This window comes from Anomaloglossus baeobatrachus, chromosome 1 (genome assembly GCF_048569485.1).
Source record: "Anomaloglossus baeobatrachus isolate aAnoBae1 chromosome 1, aAnoBae1.hap1, whole genome shotgun sequence".
Taxonomy (NCBI): domain Eukaryota; kingdom Metazoa; phylum Chordata; class Amphibia; order Anura; family Aromobatidae; genus Anomaloglossus; species Anomaloglossus baeobatrachus.
This window is the reverse complement of record NC_134353.1, coordinates 480,330,929-480,354,775: the sequence shown is the minus strand read 5'-3', so window position 1 is coordinate 480,354,775 and position 23,847 is coordinate 480,330,929. Positions and strand designations below refer to the sequence as shown.

The window sequence follows — 23,847 nt, the reverse complement described above, 5'->3', positions numbered from 1 at the left end:
CAAATACAATATTGGGTATACGGAGGATGGATGGCTCAATAGCTACATCCCCTGAGGATATTACAGAGTGCTTTTGTGAATACTATAAAACCCTATACACTTCTAGAAATCCTCATGGAGTTCAAAGTTGCGTGACATATTTGTCGGATTTGGAGTTTCCCACTTTGAGTGGATCACAACAGGAGTCTCTGGAGGCGGACATCACACTGGATGAAGTGATTACTGCCATCTCGGATATGGCTAGGGGGAAATCCCCGGGTCCAGATGGCCTTCCCATAGAATTCTATAGTAAATATTGTGACGTATTGGCCCCGATTCTTTTAGAGGTTTTCTCACATTTTTCAGCGGGCGACTCTCTACCTGCCTCCTTATACGAAGCACATATAGTCATACTGAGGAAGGAGGGTAAAGACCCTCTAGACTGCGGTTCATACCGTCCTATATCCCTAGTTAATGTGGATTACAAGATCTTTACCAAAATACTGGCGTCCAGGCTTAATTCAGTCATATTGAGTATAGTTCACCCAGATCAAACCGGATTTATGCCTGGGAAAAACACCTCTATAAATATAAGACGGGTCCAGTCCATAGTGCAATATAGCACACTGGTCCAGGAGAACGAGTGGGCCTTGGCCTCGCTGGACGCAGCCAAGGCATTTGACTCGGTAGAATGGTCATTTTTATTTGCCTGCCTCCAGAGATTCGCCTTTGGGCCTAAATTCAGTAACTGGATTCATATGTTGTATAGGTCCCCGACAGCCAGGATACTAGTCAATGGTGCTATGTCTACACCATTCTCATTGAACCGGGGCACAAGACAGGGATGCCCTCTGTCTCCAGCATTGTTTGCACTAGTTATTGAAGCTTTGACAATTAGAATCTGCTCTCATCCACAGATCACTGGAATCACTATAGCCGACCGCACAGAAATAGGATTGTATGCGGATGACATGGTTGTCTTCTTAGATCGAGTGCAAGAGACTCTACCGGTGGTTATAGACACTATAGACAAATTTGGGGAGTTTTCGGGACTACGCATCAACTGGGATAAGTCTGCTTTGATGCCATTAATGAACGGGTCTGGAATTTCAATGGAGGGTAGGTCACCTTTGCAAGTGGTAACTAGCTTTAAATACCTGGGAATACACATACAAAAAGACCATACACTAGACCTGCAGACCAGTATAACACCACTTCTGGAGCACGTTAAACTTAAATATAACTTGTGGAGCAAGCTACCCCTGTCAGTGGTTGGCAGAATAAATTTAATCAAAATGATATTACTTCCAAAGCTTAGCTATACACTACAACATAGTGCAGTATCAGTACCCAAATCCTTCTTCTCAATGTTGAACTCGCTTACTACCTCTTTCATATGGGGAAAATCCAGACCCAAACTTCGGTTATCAATTTTACAGAGATCCAAAAGACTGGGAGGGATGGCTTTACCGGAGTTCTTCCTATACTACCTCGCGGGATAGCTTAGGGCACTAGAGACTTGGATGCCTGGATGTCAGCTGCCAAACTCTGAGAGTCACTTGGCACACGCGGCTGGGACTGATTGTTTAGTGGGTTTTTTGGAATCAGATGGACTGAGAACACCACGGCAATTACCCCTCCTCAGGTTGGCAAGTTAGTCTGGCGACAAGCCAAGAGGGTGGTACACTTCGAAGGGGTGGTGGCGGAACTCCCATTATGGGGGAATAGCCACTTCCATACTCTGAGAGATCACCCCTCGGCGCAATTCTGGGCCACTCGCAGCGTCAGTGCATTAGGTGATCTTTTTGTTCCGGGAACCACAACCTTCAAGTCCTTTGAACAAGTCCAGATTGAATATAATGTTCCAAGATCACGGTTTTTTAGATACCTGCAGATTCGCACAGCGATTCAATCCCACATACAGAAAATTGGAGTGAGGAAATTAATATCATCACTTCCTATGATAGGTATTCTAAAATCACAAGGACCTCGAGGCCTCATCTCAGCTATATATACTTACCTGTTGTCAGTGGGGGTGGAGTCGGACCCCTTGCCAGCCCAGGATAGATGGAAATCTCTAATTCCCTCTCTACAGGGAGAGGAATGGGAAGAGATATTGGAATCTCCGACTGCGGTATCCCCTTCGGTTAATAATAAGTTGATTCAATGCTACATTGTCCACCAGGCATACCTTACTCCAACTCGATTATTTAGTATGGGCCGTTCTCATACATCGGAGTGCCCGAGGTGTCATCTCTCAGGGGCAAATTTCATACATATGATCTGGAGCTGTCCTAATATATCTTCATACTGGCGGGGAGTGACATCTCTGCTGACATCGATTGTGTCGATTCCTGTTTTGTGTGACCCTTTGATATGCCTGTTTGGGGTGGTGGAGGAAGAGTCCTGGGATCATTACATGACAATATTCCTCAGAGAGGCATTGTTTCTGGCTAGGAAATTAATAGCTCTGAGGTGGATGGGAGATTCGAATCCAACTGTGCGATCCTGGGTTAAACTAGTCAATGCAACCATAGTCTATGAGCGGGTGGTATATTATAATAGGGGGTGCCCGGGAAAATTTAACAAAATCTGGGGTTTGTGGAATTCTTCTCCAGACACACTTGCGGAGGTTTGAGGGAGATTATGCGGATAATGGTGGTTCCCGCTAGATGTTGGGATATGAAACACTGTCCAATGGTATATTAAGATATAATAATGCAATGTGGCTGTTGTTGTTCTTTCTTTTCTCCTTTTTCTCTTCCTTTTTCTATCTTGTTTTCAAAATATGGTCATGCTGATAGTTAGAGCTGTTCTTATGCTCAATATAAATTTAGATATATATGCAAATGATAAGAAGTTTGGATAATAACATTGTTCTATGTTAAGTGCTAAAGATATTATGGACTTTATATGACTGTTCATTGTTAAATTTAAATATCACTGTCTACAATATATACTGAGCTATCTTTATATGGCAAATGTCAGTTGTACCATGTTTGAAATTGTTAATAAAACGAAGTTAAAAAAAAAAAAATAATACCCAGAAAGTGATTTACAATGTACAAATTTAACTTCTGCAGGTATGCCAGGCTGTAAGGAAAGGATCATTTGGAAATTTGGTGACAGGTTCACTTTAAATAGATAGTGTAAATTTAATAAATATCAATAACAAAGTAGTAGTTAGAGCAATTATTAAGAAAAAATCACATTACCTTTGGTAAGTTTTTACTTTCTTGATACAGTTCTATGTGATTTTTTTTCTTAATAATTTAGTAGAGGGACTCGCAAGTGTGAGAATCCGTGATGTGGGTTGCGAGTTTCCATATTTTGGGCCAAAATATCAACCAATATATCACAATTGAGATATGGCACATTTTATCAATTTTTGCAGGATGTGTGTGGGCCTTTTGATTTTAGCTGGTACATCGGTGAGCCTGTCATGTGTGATGCACTTTTATAATGCAAACTGAACCGCCTAAACTAGTGTTGTACGTCATTTATAGGCCACAATTTAGACACTGTGCATCTCGCTTATCCGTGTGAGATGCACTTATATAGTGCTGATTAGCCCACCTGACCTAGGTTTCTGGCGTCATCTATAGGTTACAATTCAGACACTGTGCATCACACCTATCTATATGACGGGCTCCCAGTGCAAGTCTTATTAGTGTGCAAATTTTTTTACTGAGCAGCTGCCCCTCCCCTCTAGCTTGGAGGGTTGAGTGGCTGTGACATCAGCATCTTGCACCTGGGCTGCGGCCACCTTCAAGAGGAAGGTTTACCACATTCTGTTTGTGTATGCATCATCTGGTCTGGCACCTTTGGTAAGTTTTTTCTTTTTTCATTACAACCATGACTCCTGTATGGGGCCTGGTAAGCAAAAGCCAGTAGGGGGGCACAGGCACTGACAGCCCGGGCACCTCCCCTTTCATTTCTCTGCTCACCGGGCCCCAGGGGGTGGGGCAGTTCACATCACCACAATGCAGGGCCACCGACAGGGCAATTAGGGGGGCCTGGGCCGCTCAAAGAGAACTGCCCTCTCTCTTCATGCTCTGCAGTGATCTATGTGATCAGTGCCGAGCAGGACAGGAAACTTACCGGACCAGAATGGAGGCTGTAGGAGCTGAGAAGGTGAAGGACCTTCTGCCCAAGTAAATTTGCGACGCCCTGGCAAAACCAGGTAGTCACAAATAGTTCACATCCTCCTTATCACCATCACAACCCACACCTAGGCATAACATACAGCCATAAAACCCCGGTCACCCCCTCTTGATAACTATGACACACCAGTGGGCAGGATCAGGCGGATGAGAATGCTAACCTAGGTGTCTTGAGGAGTCAGAGGCGGGAACACGTCAGGAAAAAGGAAAAAGAACAGACAGTCAGATCTGTATTGTGTTCAAGTTGAAGCTGACAGTGGAAGTGTGGGGAGCTGACTGTAGTGTAGTCAGGGGTCGTAGCCCCTGGACTACTTGGCTAGGTGGCAGATGGTGAGCGGAGCCACAGGCGACAGAGATCCGGTTGCGGGAGACCTAAAGTGGACTGGGACAGGGTTGTAGCCCGCCGGTACCGACAGCGGGAATCCGGTCCGGAGGCCGTACACAGTCGGGGTGCCTGGACCATAGGGTGAGGAAGGCTGCAATCCCCTCTCCAATTAACCAGCCGGGGACAAGGTTCCAGACGTTGTCCCAATTTACTGCCCAGATAGAGCGAAACGGAAGCCCAATGCGGGGGATAGGGTGTCCGCCAAGAACCCACTAAAATCCCAAGGGTCAGCTTTCTTGGTCCACAGCTCCCAACACAAATAGAACCAGGAGTGGACTTCTCCGTTCTATGCGAAGTTGTCCAAAAGAGAAGGAAACACGAAGTGCAAGAGGAAGGGTTATCTGCTCATCAACCTGGGTACGGGACCCGAATGCACCTTCCAGAGGTGGCCGGCCACTGACAACTTGGTTTACTACTGGACTTGTGTGAAGTTATTGAGCTGTGAGTACACCACTGTCCCCCAGTCCGGTCCGGCGCGCCACCTCCAGCAGCCATCACTCCCGTGTTCCATCCCAGGGCTGCGGGACACCTCCCCTACCTGTGGAGGGGATCCCAACTTGCTGCCCCGCTCGATCAGCCCCAGGTGCCCCCATCAACAGGCAGCGGCGGTGCCAACATCTTTCACCGCAACCCACGGGTGGCGTCACAGACAACCTCCCTTGTAAATATCCCCTTTCTGACGGTTGTGAGGATGGGCGGCCGTGCAAGCCCGGGTCTGGTCACCACTCGAGCCACAGCAGCGAACCCGGATCCGAGCAGGCCCCCGAGAGAAGAGAGAAGCGGCAGCGGCCCCCGCCTGCAACAAATTCAGGACCTTTCAGGTCATCTGACTAATCATGTGTCTGATCACATGACTGGAAAGGTGAATTGGAAGGTCTTGTAGCTGTTCAACTGCTGCAGCCTCCATGCAGCTTTCACTGTCTCCTCTTCTGTTCTGCACCAATCAGGAACTGCAAGATGAGGTAATGTGTAGTGTGTGTAAATAAATGTGCCTGTTGTTGGCCTGCATGTGTGTATATGTGCATGTAATCTGCGTGTAGCAGAGCTGTGTTTGGCTATAGGTGCATGTAGTAAAGCTGTGTGTGTCTATAGGTGCATGTAGTAGAGCTGTGTGTGTGTCTAAAGGTGCATGTAGTAGATGTAGTAGAACTGTGTGTCTATAGATGCATGTAGTAGAGCTGTGTGTGTTTCTATATATGCATGTAATAGAGCTGTGTTTGTGTATACTGTATGTGCATGTAGTTGTTACGTCCCCACCGGAGTCCGCTCCAGCGACTTCTACTTCGATCACCAGGTGATGCCGTGTTCCTGCCGTGGATAGTGCTGGTGATGGGAGAGCAGTCGATGCCAGCGGCGCTGGTGGACGCAGGCGTTGCTCATCCACTGGGCTGGATTTCCTTGGGATCTGCAGTACCACTGGCTGACTGTAGGTGGCGTGTCTTCCAGCTGAAGTTACCACCATTCAGCTACAACCAATGGGAAGACACCACACCCTTCTTATTTCCCCTCCTGTCTGCTGACCACTGCTAGAGATAGTTCTGTATTCCTGGTTCCTATCCCGCCCTGTTCTGTTTAGTGATTCTGGTGTTCTGACTTCTGCTTGTTTCCTGACTACTCTCCTGCCTGCTGTTTATGTAACTCGCTGCCCAATCCAGATTTGACCACTGCTTTATTTTCTGATTACGTCTTTGCCTACTGATTCTGTCCCTGTTTTGCATTTTCCAATTCGACCCTGCCTGACTACTACTCTCATCGGACTGCAGCCTTCCATAGGTAGTGATCACCTTGGGCCCTGTGTAATTCCAAATCCCTGTATAGGGGTTAAAGGGTTTCAGGGTTCTAGGGGTCCTGCTTGGTGAGTGGCTTCCCCCTAGCCTGTCCATTACAGCCCGTATGAGTCAGTGGATCCAGGCAGGCGTTACAGTAGTACAGCTGTGTATGTCTATAGGTCCATGTAGTAGAGTTGTGTGTAAATGTGCATGTAGTAGAGCTGTGTTTGTGTATATGTCCATGTAGAAGAGCTCTGTATATATGTGCATGTAGTGGAGCTGTGTGTGTCTATATTTGCATGTAACTGAGCCGTATATGTCTATGGGCATGTAGTAGAGCCGTATATGTCTATGAGCATGTAGTAGAGCCGTATATGTCTATGGGCATATAGCACAGCCGTGTATTTTTATGTGCATGTAGCAGAGACATGTATGTCTAAAGGCATGGAGCAGAGCCGTATATGTCTATGGCCATTTACCAGAGCTGTGTATCTCTATAGGCATATAGCAGAGCTGTGTGTATATAATATATACATCGCAGAAAGATACTAACAATAGATTTGTTACCTCCCTATTCTAACCTAGTACATTTAAAATTAGTAATAATGACCCCTCCGTTTACACAGCCAGGGAAGTTTTAATAGGAAATTTTTCTTTTTATTTTCTGCTGTGTAAACCTGGGGTGTGCCTTATAGTAAAGAGCCTCCTATTGTGCTAAAAATATGGTACTTAGATTTATTAAGTCCCGGTGCCTCAGTCATAGCTACAGCTACTTAAAAGTATGAAGAGGGGGCTGGCCATGTGTGACATCTTCAGTGACGTCTGACGCTGCCGGCCCGCCCTTTGTTCCTCTGTTCATTATTGTGAAGTTTGTACTGTGCATGCGCTAAAGAGGCTGCTATGCAGTACAAACAGGACCGTCCCGGAAGACGAAGGATGTCACTGCGACGAGAGAGGATCTTCCAATTACCGTCGAGTGCAACAACTCCATTTGACCCTTTTGTTTTCAGCATTGGAGCCGCTTGCAGCTCATAAGTATAATCTCTGTCTGTCTTTTGGCTCCTGTTTTCGTTTCATATACAGCACCATACTGCATATACAGGTGCACACTATAGTCTGCATTATGTCTGTGTATACTATATGTATATAGTGTGGATGTGTGCACAGTATAGTGCTGTGTATACACTATAGGCAGCCCCCAGCCTCCATATTATATATATGCAGCCAGCAGCCTCTATATTATATATACACGGTGCCTGCAGCTTTTTTCAGGCTGTCAAAGTGACGACTAAAGGGCCATTTACACGCTGCGACATCGCTAACGATATATCATCGGTGTTTGTGACGCACATCCGGCGTCGTTAGTGACATCGCAGTGTGTGACAGGCTGGAGTGACCTTAAACGATCGCAAAAGAGGCAAAATTCGTTTGTTTGAGAGAGGTCATTTATTTATGAAAAATCATTGTCAGGTCAGTAGCGATGTTCTTCCTCATTCCTGCGGCATCACACATCGCTATGTGTGACAACACAGGAGCGACGAACATCTCCTTACCTCCGCCCACCGGCAATGAAGAAGGAAGGAGGTGGGCGGCATGTTCCAGCCGCTCATCTCCGCCCTTCGTCTGCTATTGGATGGCTGCCGTGTGACGTCGCTGTGACGCCGCATGAACCGCCCCCTTAGAAAGGTGGCGGTTCCCCAGCAACAGCGACGTCACAGGGAAGGTAAGTCCGTGTGACGGGTGTTAGCGATGTTGTGCGCCACAGGCAGCGATTTGCCCGTGACGCACAACCGACGGGGGCGGGTACGCTCGCTATCGATATCGCATCGTGTAAAGTGCCCTTAACAGTTAATGTTTGATTGGTGAGGACTGATTGTAGAATTGGAGATTTTCCAAGAGTGGTGGTGGAACTGGGGAAGGTTCGAGGGGTAGAAGCAGAGCTGGGGTGGAGGTGGAATCTCAAGGGGACCCAAAAATTTTGGCAGTATGGGGCCCTGAAATTCCTGGTGGCGGCCCTGTGAAGGGGGCATATATTTTTTTCACAACACTGTACATATCAGCAATAAAATAAAACTGAATAAATTGAATCTATGTTTGGGTGATGTATTCTGTATCTTATAATAAATAATACTCCATAAAGATACAAACTAGTCTACATTTGAATATAATTGTGCAAGAATCCTTTGTCTATACCAATGACGGATAATAACAAACCTCCCCTGAGTGCCTTTAACTTTACAATACAAGAAACCTCACCTCAGGGACTTTTAAGTACTCATAAAAACAAATGCATGTGTAATTACGTGTTCAACAACACTGCAAGTATGGCAGATGAAGCGTAGCCAAGTGGAGTGTTTCTATCTATCTATCTATCTATCTATCTATCTGTCTGTCTGTCTGTCTATCTATCTATCTTACTGTAGTTACAGCACTGTGAAACCATCAAAAATATTAAATACTGGGTGCAAAGCTTCATGGACGTATACCTAACTAGTCCATTATGACAATAAGAAATGGGAGGAAATAATCTAATAAATTGTGCAAAAGTGTGAACTTTTATTACGTCATGATGACTGCTTCCTCCTTTTTCTCATTTTATCTATCAATCTTATTGTATCTATTTATCTACTAATCATATTTATCTACAGCAGGTAAAATATGTATTAAACACATCACCAATTTTCAAAAAAATATATATTTCTAGATGCTATTGACATAAATTTCTCACTAGATGTTGGGAACAACCCATCCAATCCGCACAGGCAAAGAAATGAAACCATATATCCATAAGTTAAGTTATGTATAATAATGAGAAATGACACAGGGAAAAAGTATTGAACACGCTTACTGAAATGTATTTAATACTTTGTAAAAAGTCTTTGTTGGTAATGACAGCTTCAAGATGCCTCCTGTATGGAGAAACTAGTTGCATACATTGCTCAGGTGTGAATTTGGCCCGTTTTTTTCACACAATCTTCAAATTCTGAAGATCCCATAGGCTCCTTCTATGAACTCCATACATTTTCTATTGGATTCAGGTCAGATGATTGGCTCAGCCATTCTAGCAGCCTTATTTCCTTTCTCTGAAATCAATTGAGAATTTCTTTACTTTGTGTTTGGGATCATTGTCTTACTGAAATGTCCGCCCTCGCTTCAGCTTCATCATCCTGGTAAATGGCAACAGATTTTTATCAAGAATGTCTCCATACATTTGTCTATTAATCTCTTCTTCAATTAAGTTTGCTAGTGCCATATGATGAAAAACAACCACACACCATAGTGTTCTCTCTTCCAAACTTCATAGTTGCTTTGGTGACTTTTGGGGTGTTATGCAGTGCCTTTAGGACTTAAATCATAGTGTGTATTATAGCATCCAAAGAATTTAATTTTGGTCTCATCTTACCAGACTATATTCTCCCAGTATTTCACAGGTTTGTCTAAATGCTGATGGGCAAACTTTAAACCCACAGGAACATGTTTTTTGTTCACCAATAGAGTCTTGCATGGCGAACTTGCATACAGGCCATGGAGGTTGAGTGCATTACTTATTTTTCTCTTTGAAACAATTGTACCTGCTGATTCCAGGTCTTTCTGCAGCTCTCCACAGGTGGCCCTTGGCTCTTGGACAACTTTTCTGATAATTGTTTCCCCTCCTCTGTTTGAAGTTTTGCGTGAAGCATCTGTTCGTGGCCGCTTGGGTTATGATGAACTAATGTTGTTTCCACTTCCGGCCCCAATAGTGCTCACTGGAACCATCAGTAGTTCAGAAATTCTTCTATAAATCAGTCATCAGTATGTTTCTTTGTTTTAAAATATTTTTATTTTCTATAATTAAGAAGGGGAAAGGGGGAGGTGGAATTTGATACTATTTCATAGTTGAATACGATTGAATACAACATACATAGCAAAAGACATATCTTAAAGATTCTATTAAGGGTTAGGTATGAGATAGGGATGGGAAGGATGAAGGGAAGGTTGGGCTGTGAAAAGTCGTGTAATTTAATTAGGGAAACAGGGACAGGAGGAAGGAAAAATTAGGGTAGAGGGTACGGGAGAACAAGGCTTAATCAATCATTAAATATAACTAAAACATATAGATATAAATTACATGCGATCGAATAAATGATCTTATCTGTGACGACAAATTAAATGACAATATTTATTCATGAGTTGTAAGAAGATACCCCTATGCGAGGTAATTTATGAAAAGTTCATGTGATCCCTCCTCGGAATTGGTTCCATGGATTCCATCGTTTGTAATATGGGTTGAATAAATTATTTATAATAGCATAATGTTTTTCTTATTTTTCATGAAGGGCGAGAGTTTTAATAATTTGTGATATATTGGGGACGTCGATCTTCTTCCAATTGGCTGCAATTAGGTTTTTAGTAGTGAGGAAAATATGGATAATAATGGGTCTATATATGGGATCTATTTCTTCTAGTTCTAAGGAAAAAAGGGCTTTTTGAGGGGTGAGAACAATGTTTGAATGATTGATGTTTTTGATTAATTTTGATACTGATGACCAGAGTTCCTTTAGTGCTGGACACCCCCAAAAGAAATACATTAAATCACCAATCCCACCACAATTCCTCCAGCAAGTAGAGGTGACATCTTTGTTAAATTAGTGAATTTTTGATGGAGTAAAGTACCACCTCATTAGTATTTTTGTATGTATCTCTAGAAGAGTGACACTAGAACTAGAAGAGTTTGTTGCTTTTAAGCTTTCATGCCACATTTCTTCTGCGATCTGTTCTTTAAGTTCCTTATCCCCAGCAAGAATATAGTTGTTTTTCAAATTAGGTATCTTTTATTATATGATGATATAACTTAGTACTAGAGATGAGCGAACTGGCCGTGGTTCGGCTCGAGTTCGGTTCGCCAAACGGAGGTCTCGTTCGAGTTCGGTTCGTTGAACGTTCGACGAACCAAACTCGAACCTATAGGATATAATGGGAGGCAATCACAAACACATAAAAATGCATGATAAATGTACACAAACAGTTAATAAACATTGCCATAACACTTACCGGTCCCCGCGATCCCTCCTGCACTCTGTCTCCTGCCGCTATTCCATCCGATGATCGCTGAATCCTCCCGGTGACCGGCACTGCCAGCAGAGATGCAGGACCTATCATGACGTCAAAATAGCCATGTGACCAGTCACGTGGCTATTATCTCATTGGCTACAGACTGGTCACATGACTATGACGTGTCATGTAGGACCTGCGAGGGCATCTCTCCGGTACACGGTGCACATTTGTGTATCGCCGTGTACCGGCGACATGCTGTAGCACACGGTCGACTCCCTGTTCCGTTAGGGACCGGCTGACACAGCCGGTCATTAACGGAGATCACCGTTGCCATAGCAACGCAGTTAGCGGTGACGTCACCGCTAACCGCGGCTCCAGGAGCACCGTTGCTATGGTAACGCGTCTGTCAGCGTTACCGCTGTTACCGCTGACAGCCAGCAGCACTGATCACTCACGGAGTGAAGGCTGCACGCTACTTCACTTCACTTCATGGGGGAAGCAGCGTCTTCCCCCATGCAGCAGTGATGTAGCAGAGCTGCATTTGTTGAACGAGAAAGACAGAAGACCATGGATCGTGGAGGGCTGACAGGGGGTAATAAAGATGGAGTCTCTAATGTGTCTGTGTATTTATTTCTATTAAAGTATTTTTTCTCTGTGTGGTGTTTTTTTTAACCCTTTATTGGAGATTATTAATGGCCGGGTCAAACGTGCCTGACATTAAGAATCTCTGGCTTAATACTGGCTAGTAAAACAAAGCCAGTATTAATTCATGATTACCCAACAAGCCACCCGGCTTCAGGGTTGTTGGAAGAGTTGGATACAGCGGCAGATGATGGCGCTTCTATGAAAGCGCCATTTTCTGGGGCGGCTGCGGACTGCAATTCGCAGCAGAGGCGCCCAGAAACCTCGGGCTAACCTGTGCTGCGGATTCCAATCCCCAGCTGCCTAGTTGTACCCGGCTGGACACAAAAATGGGGCGAAGCCCACGTCATTTGTTTTTTAATTATTTCATGAAATAAGTGAAATAATTAAAAAAACGGGCTTCCCTATATTTTTGGTTCCCAGCCGGGTACAAATAGGCAACTGGGGGTTGGAGGCAGCCCGTGGCTGACTGCTGTACCTGGCTAGCATACAAAAATATGGCGAAGCCCACGTCATTTTTTTGCTGGGCAAAAAACTTCTGCATACAGTCCTGGATGGAGTATGCTGAGCCTTGTAGTTCTGCAGCTGCTGTCTGCTCTTCTCCATACAGACAGACAGCAGCTGCAGAACTACAAGGCTCAGCATACTCCATCCAGGACTGTATGCAGAAGTTTTTTGCTCCCTGAAAAAATTATGTGGGCTTCGCCATATTTTTGTATGCTAGCCAGGTACAGCAGGCAGGTACGGCTGCCCCCAACCCCCAGCTGCCTATTTGTACCCCGCTGGGAACCAAAAATAAAGGGAAGCCCTTTTTTTATTATTTCATGAATTTCATGAAATAATTAGAAAACAAATGACGTAGGCTTCGCCCCATTTTTGTGTCCAGCCAGGTACAACTAGGCAGCTGGGGATTGGAATCCGCAGCACAGGTTGGCCTGAGCTTTCTGGGCTCCACTGCTGTGAATTGCAGTCTGCAGCCGCCTCAGAAAATGGCACTTTCATAGAAGCGCTATCTTCTGGCGCTGTATCCAACTCTTCCAGCACCTGCCCGCTATACCTGGCTAGCATACAAAAATATGGCAAAGCTCACGTCCTTTTTTTGTAGTTTTTTGGCAAAAAAAATAAAAAATGCTTCCCTGGATTTTCCATTGCCAGTGAAGGTAACACCAAGCAGTGGGGGTTAGCAGCCAGTAGCTGCTTGGATTACCCTTACCTAGCAATACAAAAAATGCAGCGGGAGTCCATATATATTTTTTTTAATTATTTATTTAAATAACTAAAAACAAAATGGGCTTCCCTGTATTTTGATTGCTGGACATCACAGTGCTGTAAAAATAAATATTTAAAAAAAATGACGTAGCGCTCCGCGGTATTTTTGATTCTCAGCGCAGATAAAGCAGACAGCTATGGGTTGCCACCCCTATCTGCCTGGCGTTACCTTAGTTGGCAATCAAAATACAGGGAAGCCCATTAATTTTTTCTATTTAAAAAATAGTTAAAAAAAAAATGACGTTGGGTCCCCCCATTTTTGATAGCCAGCTAGGCTGTAGCCTGAAAACCACAGCTGGCAGCTTTACCGTGTTTGGGGATCCAATGTGGAGGTCCCCCCAGGCTCTTTTTTTATAATTATTTTATAAATATTAATAATTACACAAAAAAAGTAGGGTCCCCCCCAAATTGGATCACCAGCCAAGGTAAAGCGGACAGCTGTGGTCTGGTATTCTCAGGGTGGGAAGGTCCATAGTTATTGGGCCTTCACAGCCTAAAAATAGCAGGCCGCAGGCACCCCAGACGTGGCGCATCCACTAGATGCGCCAATCCTGGCGCTTCACCCCAGCTCATCCCGTGCCCTGGTGCAGTGGCAAAAGGGGTATTAAATCGAGTTGATACTAGCTGTAAGGTCACCTGAGATCAAGCCCAGCAGTTTGTGATGTCATGGCGTCTATTAGATACCCAACATCATAAACTGTCGGTACTAACAAAAAAAAAAATCGACAAAAGAAATTTATTTGAAAAAACAGTCCCCAAAACATTCCCTCTTTCACCAATTTATTGTAAGAAAAAAAATAAAGGGGTCCCACGACGAGACACTCAGGGAATGTATCCCCCATTTTCTAGGAGTGCAGACCCTTCATGTGAGGAGTGTGGGTGCAATGAATCTGCACTCACTCTCCCCGGGTCCACAGCAGCAGAGTCCATGTCGTAATGGTTGCTACCAAAGGTGCAATGCCCTGCTCATGAGGTAAGGGCATGCCTAATCAGGAGAACTATTCTACATTTCCAAATATTGGTATTTGCTGATATTATTGCTATTCCACCTACTATATATTGGGGATAGGATCTTGGAGATGGAATACCCCTTTAAGTCCAGTTATCCAGCTGAATGAATACTTAACAACAGAGCTCGCTATTTAGATGTGTTTTCTTGTGGCGTATAACGGACTCTCATGTTTGGTAGTCATTCAGCATGGCAACTATAAAAGCAAATCCCTCCATTTGGAAATGTAGTATAGCTCTCCTGATCAATTATGTGCCGCACATTTAGCTTACAGATGCATAACCACCACTCACTGTGTCTGAACACAGGAAGCTGAGCTGACAGCCGCTCTGTGCATGCGGCAGCGTCTATTGTGAAGGAGAGGGCCGCGGGGGATCAACGCTGCACAGGTACCGTGGGACACCGGGGAACACCGGTGGGGTTATAGGGGGTGACCTGGCAGGGCCTGGGGAGGAGTTTTCTGTCGCATGTGTCATGGCACATGCGACAGAAATCAGAGGAGTAGGGTGAATGCGGCCGGCGCGCTGCTGTGCGCGCGGCCATCTTGGATTTCTGGGAGGGCATCAGGGGGGGCACTTTGGCGACACCGGGGGACCGGAGGGGACCGGGGAGGAGATTTATCATGTTTATTCATGCCAGATGGGAGATAAATAATTTTTTACCGGCGCTGTCATTAACTGTAACGTGATCATCAGTGTACGGTGTATACCTGTAATCACGTGAGCGGGGACCGGAAAAACCGTCCTGAATCATGATCTCCAGGGTCTCAGCTAGTCCTGAAACCCCGGAGATTTTCTGATGCTGGGGGGGCGTTATTCACTTATTTCTGCCTGCTGTTTATAAACGGCAGATCAGAATAAGGCTACATTAACACGACCGATCCATTTTTGCGGTCTGCAAAAAACAGTCCGTTTTTTTTCACAGGTGCATCCGTGTGGCATCCGTTTTCGTTCCGTAGACGGTCCGTATGTCATCTGTTTGTCATCCGTGTGCCTTCCGTTTTTTTTGTGTACTGCAAAAAAACTGAAGGAGGGTAAATGCATAAATTTACCCAGGATCCATAGCTTCATCCTACATGAGGTGGTCACATGTTCACTCCAGTGCCATTTTCTACTGCTTTTCACAGCGTAGAGCGCTCTGGTGATTTTCTTGTGCTTGTGCACTTCATATCAGTCTTTTCTGTCATTATAATGGCAGAAAGACACATAATGTCCCACTCTCCTGCATTTTGTAATTTTGCACCCTTTGGTGCCTTTCATGTGGCACTAAGGGGTGCTTAGCTTTGTATTTAGCCAAAAAAATGAAAAAAAAAATGACGTAGGGTTCCCCCTATTTTTGTAGCCAGCTAGGGTAAAGCAGACGGCTGCAGCCTGCAGACCACAGCTGGCAACCTCACCTTGGCTGGTAATCCAAAACTGAGGGCACCCCACGCTGTTATTTTAAATTAAATAAATAATTAAAAAAAAAACACGTAGTAGTCCCCCCAAAATTGGATCACCAGCCAAGGTAACGCAGACAGCTGGGGTCTGATATTCTCAGACTAGGGAGGTCCATGGTTATTGGACTCTCCCTAGCCTAAAAATAGCAGGCCGCAGCCGCCCCAGAAGTGGTGCATCCATTAGATGCGCCAATCCTGGTGCTTCGCCCCAGCTCATCCCGCGCCCTGATGCAGTGGCAAACGGGGTAATATATAGGGTTAATACCAGATGTGTAATGTCACCTGGCATCAAGCCCTGGGGTTGGTGAGGTCAGGCGTCTATCAGATACCCGACATCACCAACCCAGTCAGTAATAAAAAAAAATAGACGACAAACACATTTTTATTTGAAAAAACACTCCCCAAAACATTCCCTCTTTAACCAATTTATTAGAAAGAAAAACAAATCCAGGTCTGGTGTAATCCAAGGGGTTGCCATGACGATCCACACTGTCCCAGTCAATGAAGAGCAGAATGTTCCCCATTGGCTGGGAGAGCAGTGCAGTGACCTAAGATAACATAAATGGGTCTGCCCAGGTCACTGCAGGGGGATGACAAGTGCAGCTGTCAGCGAGGTACATTACCTGCGCTGATCTCCTGCACTGCTGACAGCACCTGTCACTGAGTTAAATGACCGCCGCCTTCACAGCCAAGTATCGCGAGAGGCCCGTGACGTCACCGCTAGTCAGTCTCGGGTCGGAAGCGAGAGACAAGCGGCGGCCATGGAGGACAGTGACAGCGCTGAGGTCGGGATGGCGGGACTTCATCACCGCAGGTAAGCCGAGCGGGACCATGTGTGCAGAGTGCAGTTTGCAGAGTGTGTGTGTGTGTGTGTGTGTACACGTACATGCCGCGTGCAGGAGGGGGCGGAGTGAGCTGAGGGGGAAGTGTGGGCTTCCTGCACGTAACTAGGATAAACATCGGGTTACTAACCAAAGCGCTTTGCTTGGATACCCAATGTTTATCTTGGTTACCAGCTTCTGGCAGGCTGCCAGCGATGGCTCCTGCATACTGTAGCTGTAAAAAGCCCTGCTTTTTGCTGCTAGAACCGTTCTCGAACGTATCTAGAACTATCGAACTTTAGCAAAAAGCTCGAGTTCTAGTTCGATCTAGAACAGCCCCCAAAATTACTCAAACCGCGAACTGGAGAACCTCGAACCGCGAACCGCGCTCAACTCTACTTAGTACTACTCCAGATTGCGCTGTTGGTTGGGTTACAGAAAAGGGGATCTATAAGTTCAGGTAAAGGGTTCTTATTTTTCAGTGGATTATGCAGGATTTCTCTAATAGATAATAACATTTTAAAATCAGTATCGGGAATTTTATATTTAATATTTAAGTCCAGAAAAAGGACGAAATAACGACCATCATGGATGTCGCTTATTTTATTTAGTTTTTAGGGTATACCATGTGGTCGGGATTTCTAAATTTGAAAGGGTAAATAGGAATTTAATTTAAAAAATTTTAATTTGGGTGGATTTATTTATTTTGGGTGATTTATGGGTTAGGTATTTCCAGGCTTATATTGTTGCTGTTAAGGTGGGAGGGTCAGGGAAAGTTAAAGAAGGGTTGGATATATGGGAGATAATAAGATTTTTAAAGGGATGATAATTATTAAATGAAAGTTCCAGGAACATCCAGAGAAATCAATATGCTTCTTCAATCCAATATTGACTTTGTTTAATTAAGTTGGTAATATAAAACCCATAAAGGTCTAGAATGCCTATACCCCCCTACTCTTATGTTTAGTTAATGTATATTTAAAAATTCTTGCTCTTTTGTTTTTTCATATGAAATCATTTAGAATTTTTTGTAGTGGGTTAATAGTTTGAGGTGACATAGGTAGTGGGATGGATCTGAATAAGTAATGGATTTTAGGTAGGGTTATTAGTTTAAATGTGATTAGTCTCCCCAGCCAAGATAGATCGTGTTTTTGAGCATGCTTGAGGTAATTTTTTAATTTTTCCAATAATCTATTTATGTTGGTGCTAACCAGAGTTTGTGGGGTTTTAGTTATTTGTATTCCTAAATAATCTATGGATGAGTCTTCCCAAATAAAGGAGGAGTGGGATTTAATAGAATTTGTAGTTGAGCGATCAAGATGGAATGATAGTAATTTAGATTTCTTTGGGTTTAATTTATAATATGATATTTTTGAATATGTATCCAGGGTCCTTATTATTTCTAGTATTGATGGGAATGGATCAGAGAGGGAAAGGATTATATTATCTGCGAATAGGCCTATTTTATGATTTTTTGTTTTAGTTGGGATACCTTTTATTTTGTTTCTAATTAATTCAGCTAGTGGTTCCATTGCCAATAAAAATAATAAAGGGGAGAGGGGGCATTCCTGTTGAGTTCCATTGGTAATGTCGAAGGATACGAACAAATGATTATTGGCAAATACTCTAGCAGATGGTTTAGAGTATAGTGCCATAACTCTTTGTATAAAACTGTCATCTAGGCCGAATTTTGAAAGAGTCGCCCTCAGATATTGCCAGTTTATGCAGTCAAATGCTTTTTCTGCATCTAGCGCCAGCAGTATGGATGGTATTTTATTGTTTTCCATCTGATGTATGAGGTTGATTGTCCTCCTCATACCATCAGTGGTTTGCTGTCCTTCCACAAAACCAAGCTGATCTTTATTTATCACACCTGTGAGGAATTTTTGAGCCTGTCTGCAATCATTTATGAATAGATTTTAATGAAGGTGTTTATTAAAGAGGTAGGCCTATAGTTGCCGACAGATTCATTGTTGTCTCCAGTTTTTGTATTAGTGTGATAGTTGCTCCCAACATCTCGGGTGGAAATGTTCCCGACAGGGAGGCTTTATTGAGAACATTAGGTGGGGGGCTAGAAGGGAGGAAAAAGTTTTATAATAATCATTTGTGAATCCGTCAAGTCCTGGGGCCTTTCTTGATTTTAGGGATGAAATTATGGTAAGGATTTCTGGTTCACTAAAGGGGGCATTGAGGGATAGTAATTGTTCAGGTTCTATTTTTGGGAGGTTGATCTGAGCTAGAAATTCATTAATTTGTTCAGGAGCTGGCTGGGGAATAGAGGAATCATTTTTTAAGTTTTATGGCTACTATTCTCTTTTTTACCCTTTCTTCTTTGGCTTTTCTTGCCATTACTCTGGTTGGCTTATTAATATTGGAATAATTTATAATTTTTGAATAATGTAAATGACTTTCATATTCATCAAATAGTTGGTCTTTTAATTTAATTCTTAGATCTAATAACTCTTTATGTAAGTTTGATGATGCAGTGGGACTTTCTTGTTGGATTTTTTCTTTATCGTATATTAATTTTTGCAAATCTTCAATTTTCCTTTTTCTTTCCTTTTTATGGAATGATGACATTTTTATGCCTTGTGTGCGGACCAGACCGTTATAGGACACACTGTATATCTTCATTGTTATTCTCTTTAAAATATAATTTGATAATGTTTTCTATCTGAGGCTTATATAAGGGGTTATTAATTATTGCTGGACTGCATTTCCAGAGCATACTTTTCTGGGGATTGTAATTTAGTTGTAATTCTTTTAATATGGGTGAGTGGTGCGAAAATGATTTATTCAATATTGTTACTTTTTTAAATTTAGAAATTGATTGGGAAGGGGTAAAGATGTGGTCAATGCGGGAATAAGTTTTATAAATTTCTGAGTAGTATAAGAACTCACGGGATGTGGTGTTAAGACAACGAAATGTGTCTAGGAGTTCATTTCTTAGCAGCCAATTGTGAAGGGTTTGTTTTTAATAGTGCGAGTGTGCTGTCGAATCTAGATGCCAATTTGGTACCAAATCATCAGTATCATCAGTATGTTTTGTTACCATAAGGGCTCATGCGCATGTTGCATCCTGGCCAGTGCAGAAATAAATGCACCCTCTGGCAGAATTGACGCTGCGTGTTGACAAAAAGAATGCATCCACAACGTATGTATTTTGGATGCATTTTGCATGCATTTTACATGCGTTTTGGATGCATTTTTCTCAGCTCTGCTACACATCCGCTGACAACAGACACAGACAGAGCCAGGCAATGAGAATGAACTCGAATAAACTGCACCCGACTTCATTGTCATCTCGCGGCTCTGTCTCTGTGTGTTGTCATGAACTCAGATGAACCTCTGAGGTCAGTGCCAGGAGGAACCTCTGAGGTCAGTGCCTCTGAGGTCAGTGCACAGGAGTCCGCAGCAGTGACGTTAGAGCTTCACCCGATTTCACTTACATCGCGCGGCTCTCTCTCTGTGTCAGAGCCTGATTTGCGGTAACAAGTGAAGTCCTTCACATTTTAGTTCCTGAGGTGGCAAAGGATGGAGGGAGACCAGGCTGAGGAACCTTTGACCAGCGGTGCCGTCTCTCAGGTTACTCGCGGCCACAGCTGCAGTCCTCCACCTGAGAGCGGTGGCCGCAAGTAACCTCAGTGACAGCACAGCTGACCGTGCGTCTCACTTCAGTTGCTGCATGGAGCTCACAGGAGCGGCGTTTTTCTACTGCTGCTCCTGTCAGCTTCTGATGTAGCAGAGCTGAAAGCTTCGTGGGACCTTGCATGGATTACGTCGGACCTGGAGGTATTTTTGAGGGGTTAATAAAGTGGTGAAAGAGGCTGTTTTTTTGTCTTTCATTACAAATAAAGGATTTTTTGGATGTGTGTTTATTTTCTTTAACTTACAGGTTAATCATGGAAGGTATCTCGGGGAGACGCCTGCCATGATTAACCTAGGACTTAGTGGCAGCTATGGGCTGCCATTAACTCCTTATTACCCCATTTGCCACTGCACCAGGGCAATTCGGGATGAGCTGGGTAGAGTCCCGGGACTGTCGCATCTAATGTATGCGGCAATTCCGGGCGGCTGATGGCTGATATTGTTAGACTGGGAGTCTCCCCATAACGTGGAGCTCCCCATCTTGAGAATACCAGCCTTTAGCCGTGTGGCTTTACCCTGGCTGGTATCCAAATTGGGGGGGACCGCATGTCGTTTTTTTAAAATGATTTTTTTATTTTTTTACTGCTCGCTATAGACACGCCTACTGGCAGCTGTGATTGGTTGCAGTGAGACAGCTGTCACTCAGAGTGGGGGCATGTCTGATTGCAACCAATCATAGGCGCCGGTGGGCAGGGGAAGCAGGGAACACGAGATGGATTAATAGGGGCCGTCATTTTCAAAAGAGAAGCCACCACAGTGTGAACACCGTGCAGAGCAGCGCCGGTGATCGTGGATCGGTGAGTATGAGAGAGGGGGTGATAGGGAGAGACCGACATGGACAGAGAGAGAGAGAGAGACCGAAAGACCTGAATTTATTATGGTAAAAAAACATGCGGATCACAACAAATATGTAGTGCAAACGCACTGCTTAGCATTTTGGTAGCGTTTTTCTACAATTCATTGATTTCAATGGGTGTAGAACGCTGCCAAAACGGACAAAAGAATTGACATGCTGCTTTTTTAAACGCAGAGATTTTGCCAAATTTTTGACAATCAAAACGCTGCATTTAAAAAAGCATCGTGCGCACAGATTTTGCATGATTCTCATAGACTTTGCTGGGGAAGCAGAACGCATGCATTTTAACAATGTGACGCTGCAGCTTAAAACGCTGCAGAAACGCAAAAAAAAATGCAACGTGCGCATGAGCCCTAAGGGTGCAAAGGTCTTGAGTTCACTGGTTTTACCGATCATGAGATGTTTCTTGTGTGGTACTTTGGTAATGAGACACCTTTTCATAGGCCATTAGTTAAAACAGCTGATATTATTTTTCACTAAGTGGCAGGATTGCATTTAAATATCACCAACAAAGCCTTTTGTACGAAGTATTAAATAAGTTTCAGTAAGCTTGTTCAATATATTTTCCTTGTGTAATTTCTTGTTATTACACATAACGTAATTTATGGACATCTATGGTTTAAATTCCTTTCCTGCGTGAATTGGATGGGTTATTACATCTGGCGAGAAATTCATGTCAGTAGCACCTTTAGATATACAGTATATTTACATAGAAAATTGTTGACCTGTTCAATACTTTTTTCACCCGTTGTAGCAATAATTATCTATGATATTTATGTATTTCATATCTATTATCTATCTATTCATCAATCCATTTATCTATAAAGCAAATGTTTCATATTTATCTTATACCCTATATCGCAATGTCTATTTATTTACATTTTTTTGTTTAGCTGTAAAAATATGTTTTTTTTAAGGCATTAATTGGCAATCGCTATGGATTTAGACCAATGCCTCGAAATATTGGTGAAGAAGAATTTGACACATTATACAAGAAAGTGCTCAAGCATGAAGCTGAAGCAAAGCTTTTGACTGAGTGGTATTGGAAAGACATGAATGCTGTTCCTCCAACATATGTCTTCCAGCCCATAACAGTGCATTTCCCTCATTTCTCTAATACGGATCCATCCAATGCAGCAATCCAGGCAAAGGAAGCCAAGGAGTGGAGAGAAGTTGAAAGACGGCTATCAAATGCTTTACGCTCAGCTGCACAAGCTGCATACATTGAAGGATTGATTACTGTTCAGCAAAAACATAATTATTATAAATCAGGTTTGTGTTGTTCTATGCAATAAGTGTGGAATATATTGGATAAGGCATCCACTAGGTAGGTTTATAAACACCGTATAAAAGTAATGCAGCACATGATTCATTGATATTTTATCTTCATGACTGCAGTTGCATGAAGAATTAGTTGCCAGGGAAATCCTCCCATAAACTTCTAATGAGTTTGGAAAACATTTAAAGAGATTTGTCATAACTGCTGCAAAGAAAAAGTAGAATAGTTGTTCATTTGATCAGATCACCCCTTTCATTTTCCAATGAGAGGTAGATTCTGATTTTGCCTTCTTTTACCTCACATCCTTTAAAGGGAACCTGTCAGGTGCAATATGCATCCAGAAACACGAGCAGTTCTGGGTGCATATTACTAATCCCTGCCTAACCGTCCCTGTATACACTAGCATAGATTAAGGCGGGCTTTGCACGTTGCGACATCGCAAGCCGATGCTGCGATGTCGCACGCGATAGTCCCCGCCCCCATCGCAGCAGTGATATCTTGTGATTCCTGGCATAGCGAACATTATCGCTACGCCAGCTTCACATGCACTCACCTGTCCTGCAACGTCGCTCTGGCCAGCGTCCCACCTCCTTCCTAAGGGGGCGGGTCTTACAACGTCAGAGCGACGTCACACGGCTGGCGGCCAATCAAAGCGGAGGGGCGGAGATGAGCAGGATGTAAACATCCTGCCCACCTTCTTCCTTTCGAATAGCCGCCGGCGACAGGTAAGGAGATGTTCCTCGCTCCTGCGGCTTCATACACAGCGATGTGTGCTGCCGCAGGAACGAGAAACAACATTGTACCTGTCGTGGCAGCGTAAGTTTGAAAAAGTCGGAGCCTACACCGATGATACAATAACGACGCTTTTGCGCTCGTTAATCGTATCATCTAGGATTTACACACTACGATGTCGAAAGTGACGCCAGATGTGCGTCACTTTCGATTTGACCCCACCGACATCGCACGTGCGATGTTGCAACGTGCAAAGCCGCCCTAAGAGATCTTTAGAAAAAGGATTTCTAAAGATCCTTTATAATATGCTAATGAGCGATGGGACTAGTCCCAGGGGTGTTATTTCCCCTGACTTGTTCGCCCTCTTAGTATGGTAACACGCCCACAAGGGAGTGCCACTATGCTATTCAATTCCCAGCATCATCAGCATGGACGCAAATACCTGTGTCCATTGTCACCACCAATGATGCCGTGTTTAGGATCAGTGCACGTGATCAGAAGTCCCCGGCACTTCCGGTCATGCGCACTATGAAGCCGGGTGTATGTGTCCCAGCTTCAGAGAGGTCTAGTGCGCATGATCGAAAGTGCCTGTGGGCTAATATGCTAAGAGGGCGGACTAGTTGGGGGAAATAACACCCTTGTGACTAGTCACTGGCCTCATTAGCATACCATAAAGGATCATTAAAAACACTTTTTCTAAAGATCTCTTTATGTATGCTACTAGATGCAGGGACAATTAGGCATGAATTAGCAATAGACACCCAGAACTGCTTGTGGTTCTGGGTGCATATTGCACCTGAGAGATTCCCTTTAACATCTTCCC

At 43.9% G+C, this 23,847-nt stretch overlaps 1 protein-coding gene across 1 annotated transcript in view; it reads left to right on the top strand.

The window, feature by feature from the left end:
* Positions 1–23,847, top strand: part of NWD1 (NACHT and WD repeat domain containing 1) — a 190,835-nt gene that overhangs the window by 24,388 nt on the left and 142,600 nt on the right. Inside the window, exon 4 of the mRNA XM_075338285.1 lies at positions 21,931–22,285. Coding sequence (XP_075194400.1) covers positions 21,931–22,285 — 355 coding nt within the window. The remainder of the gene's footprint in view (positions 1–21,930; positions 22,286–23,847) is intronic.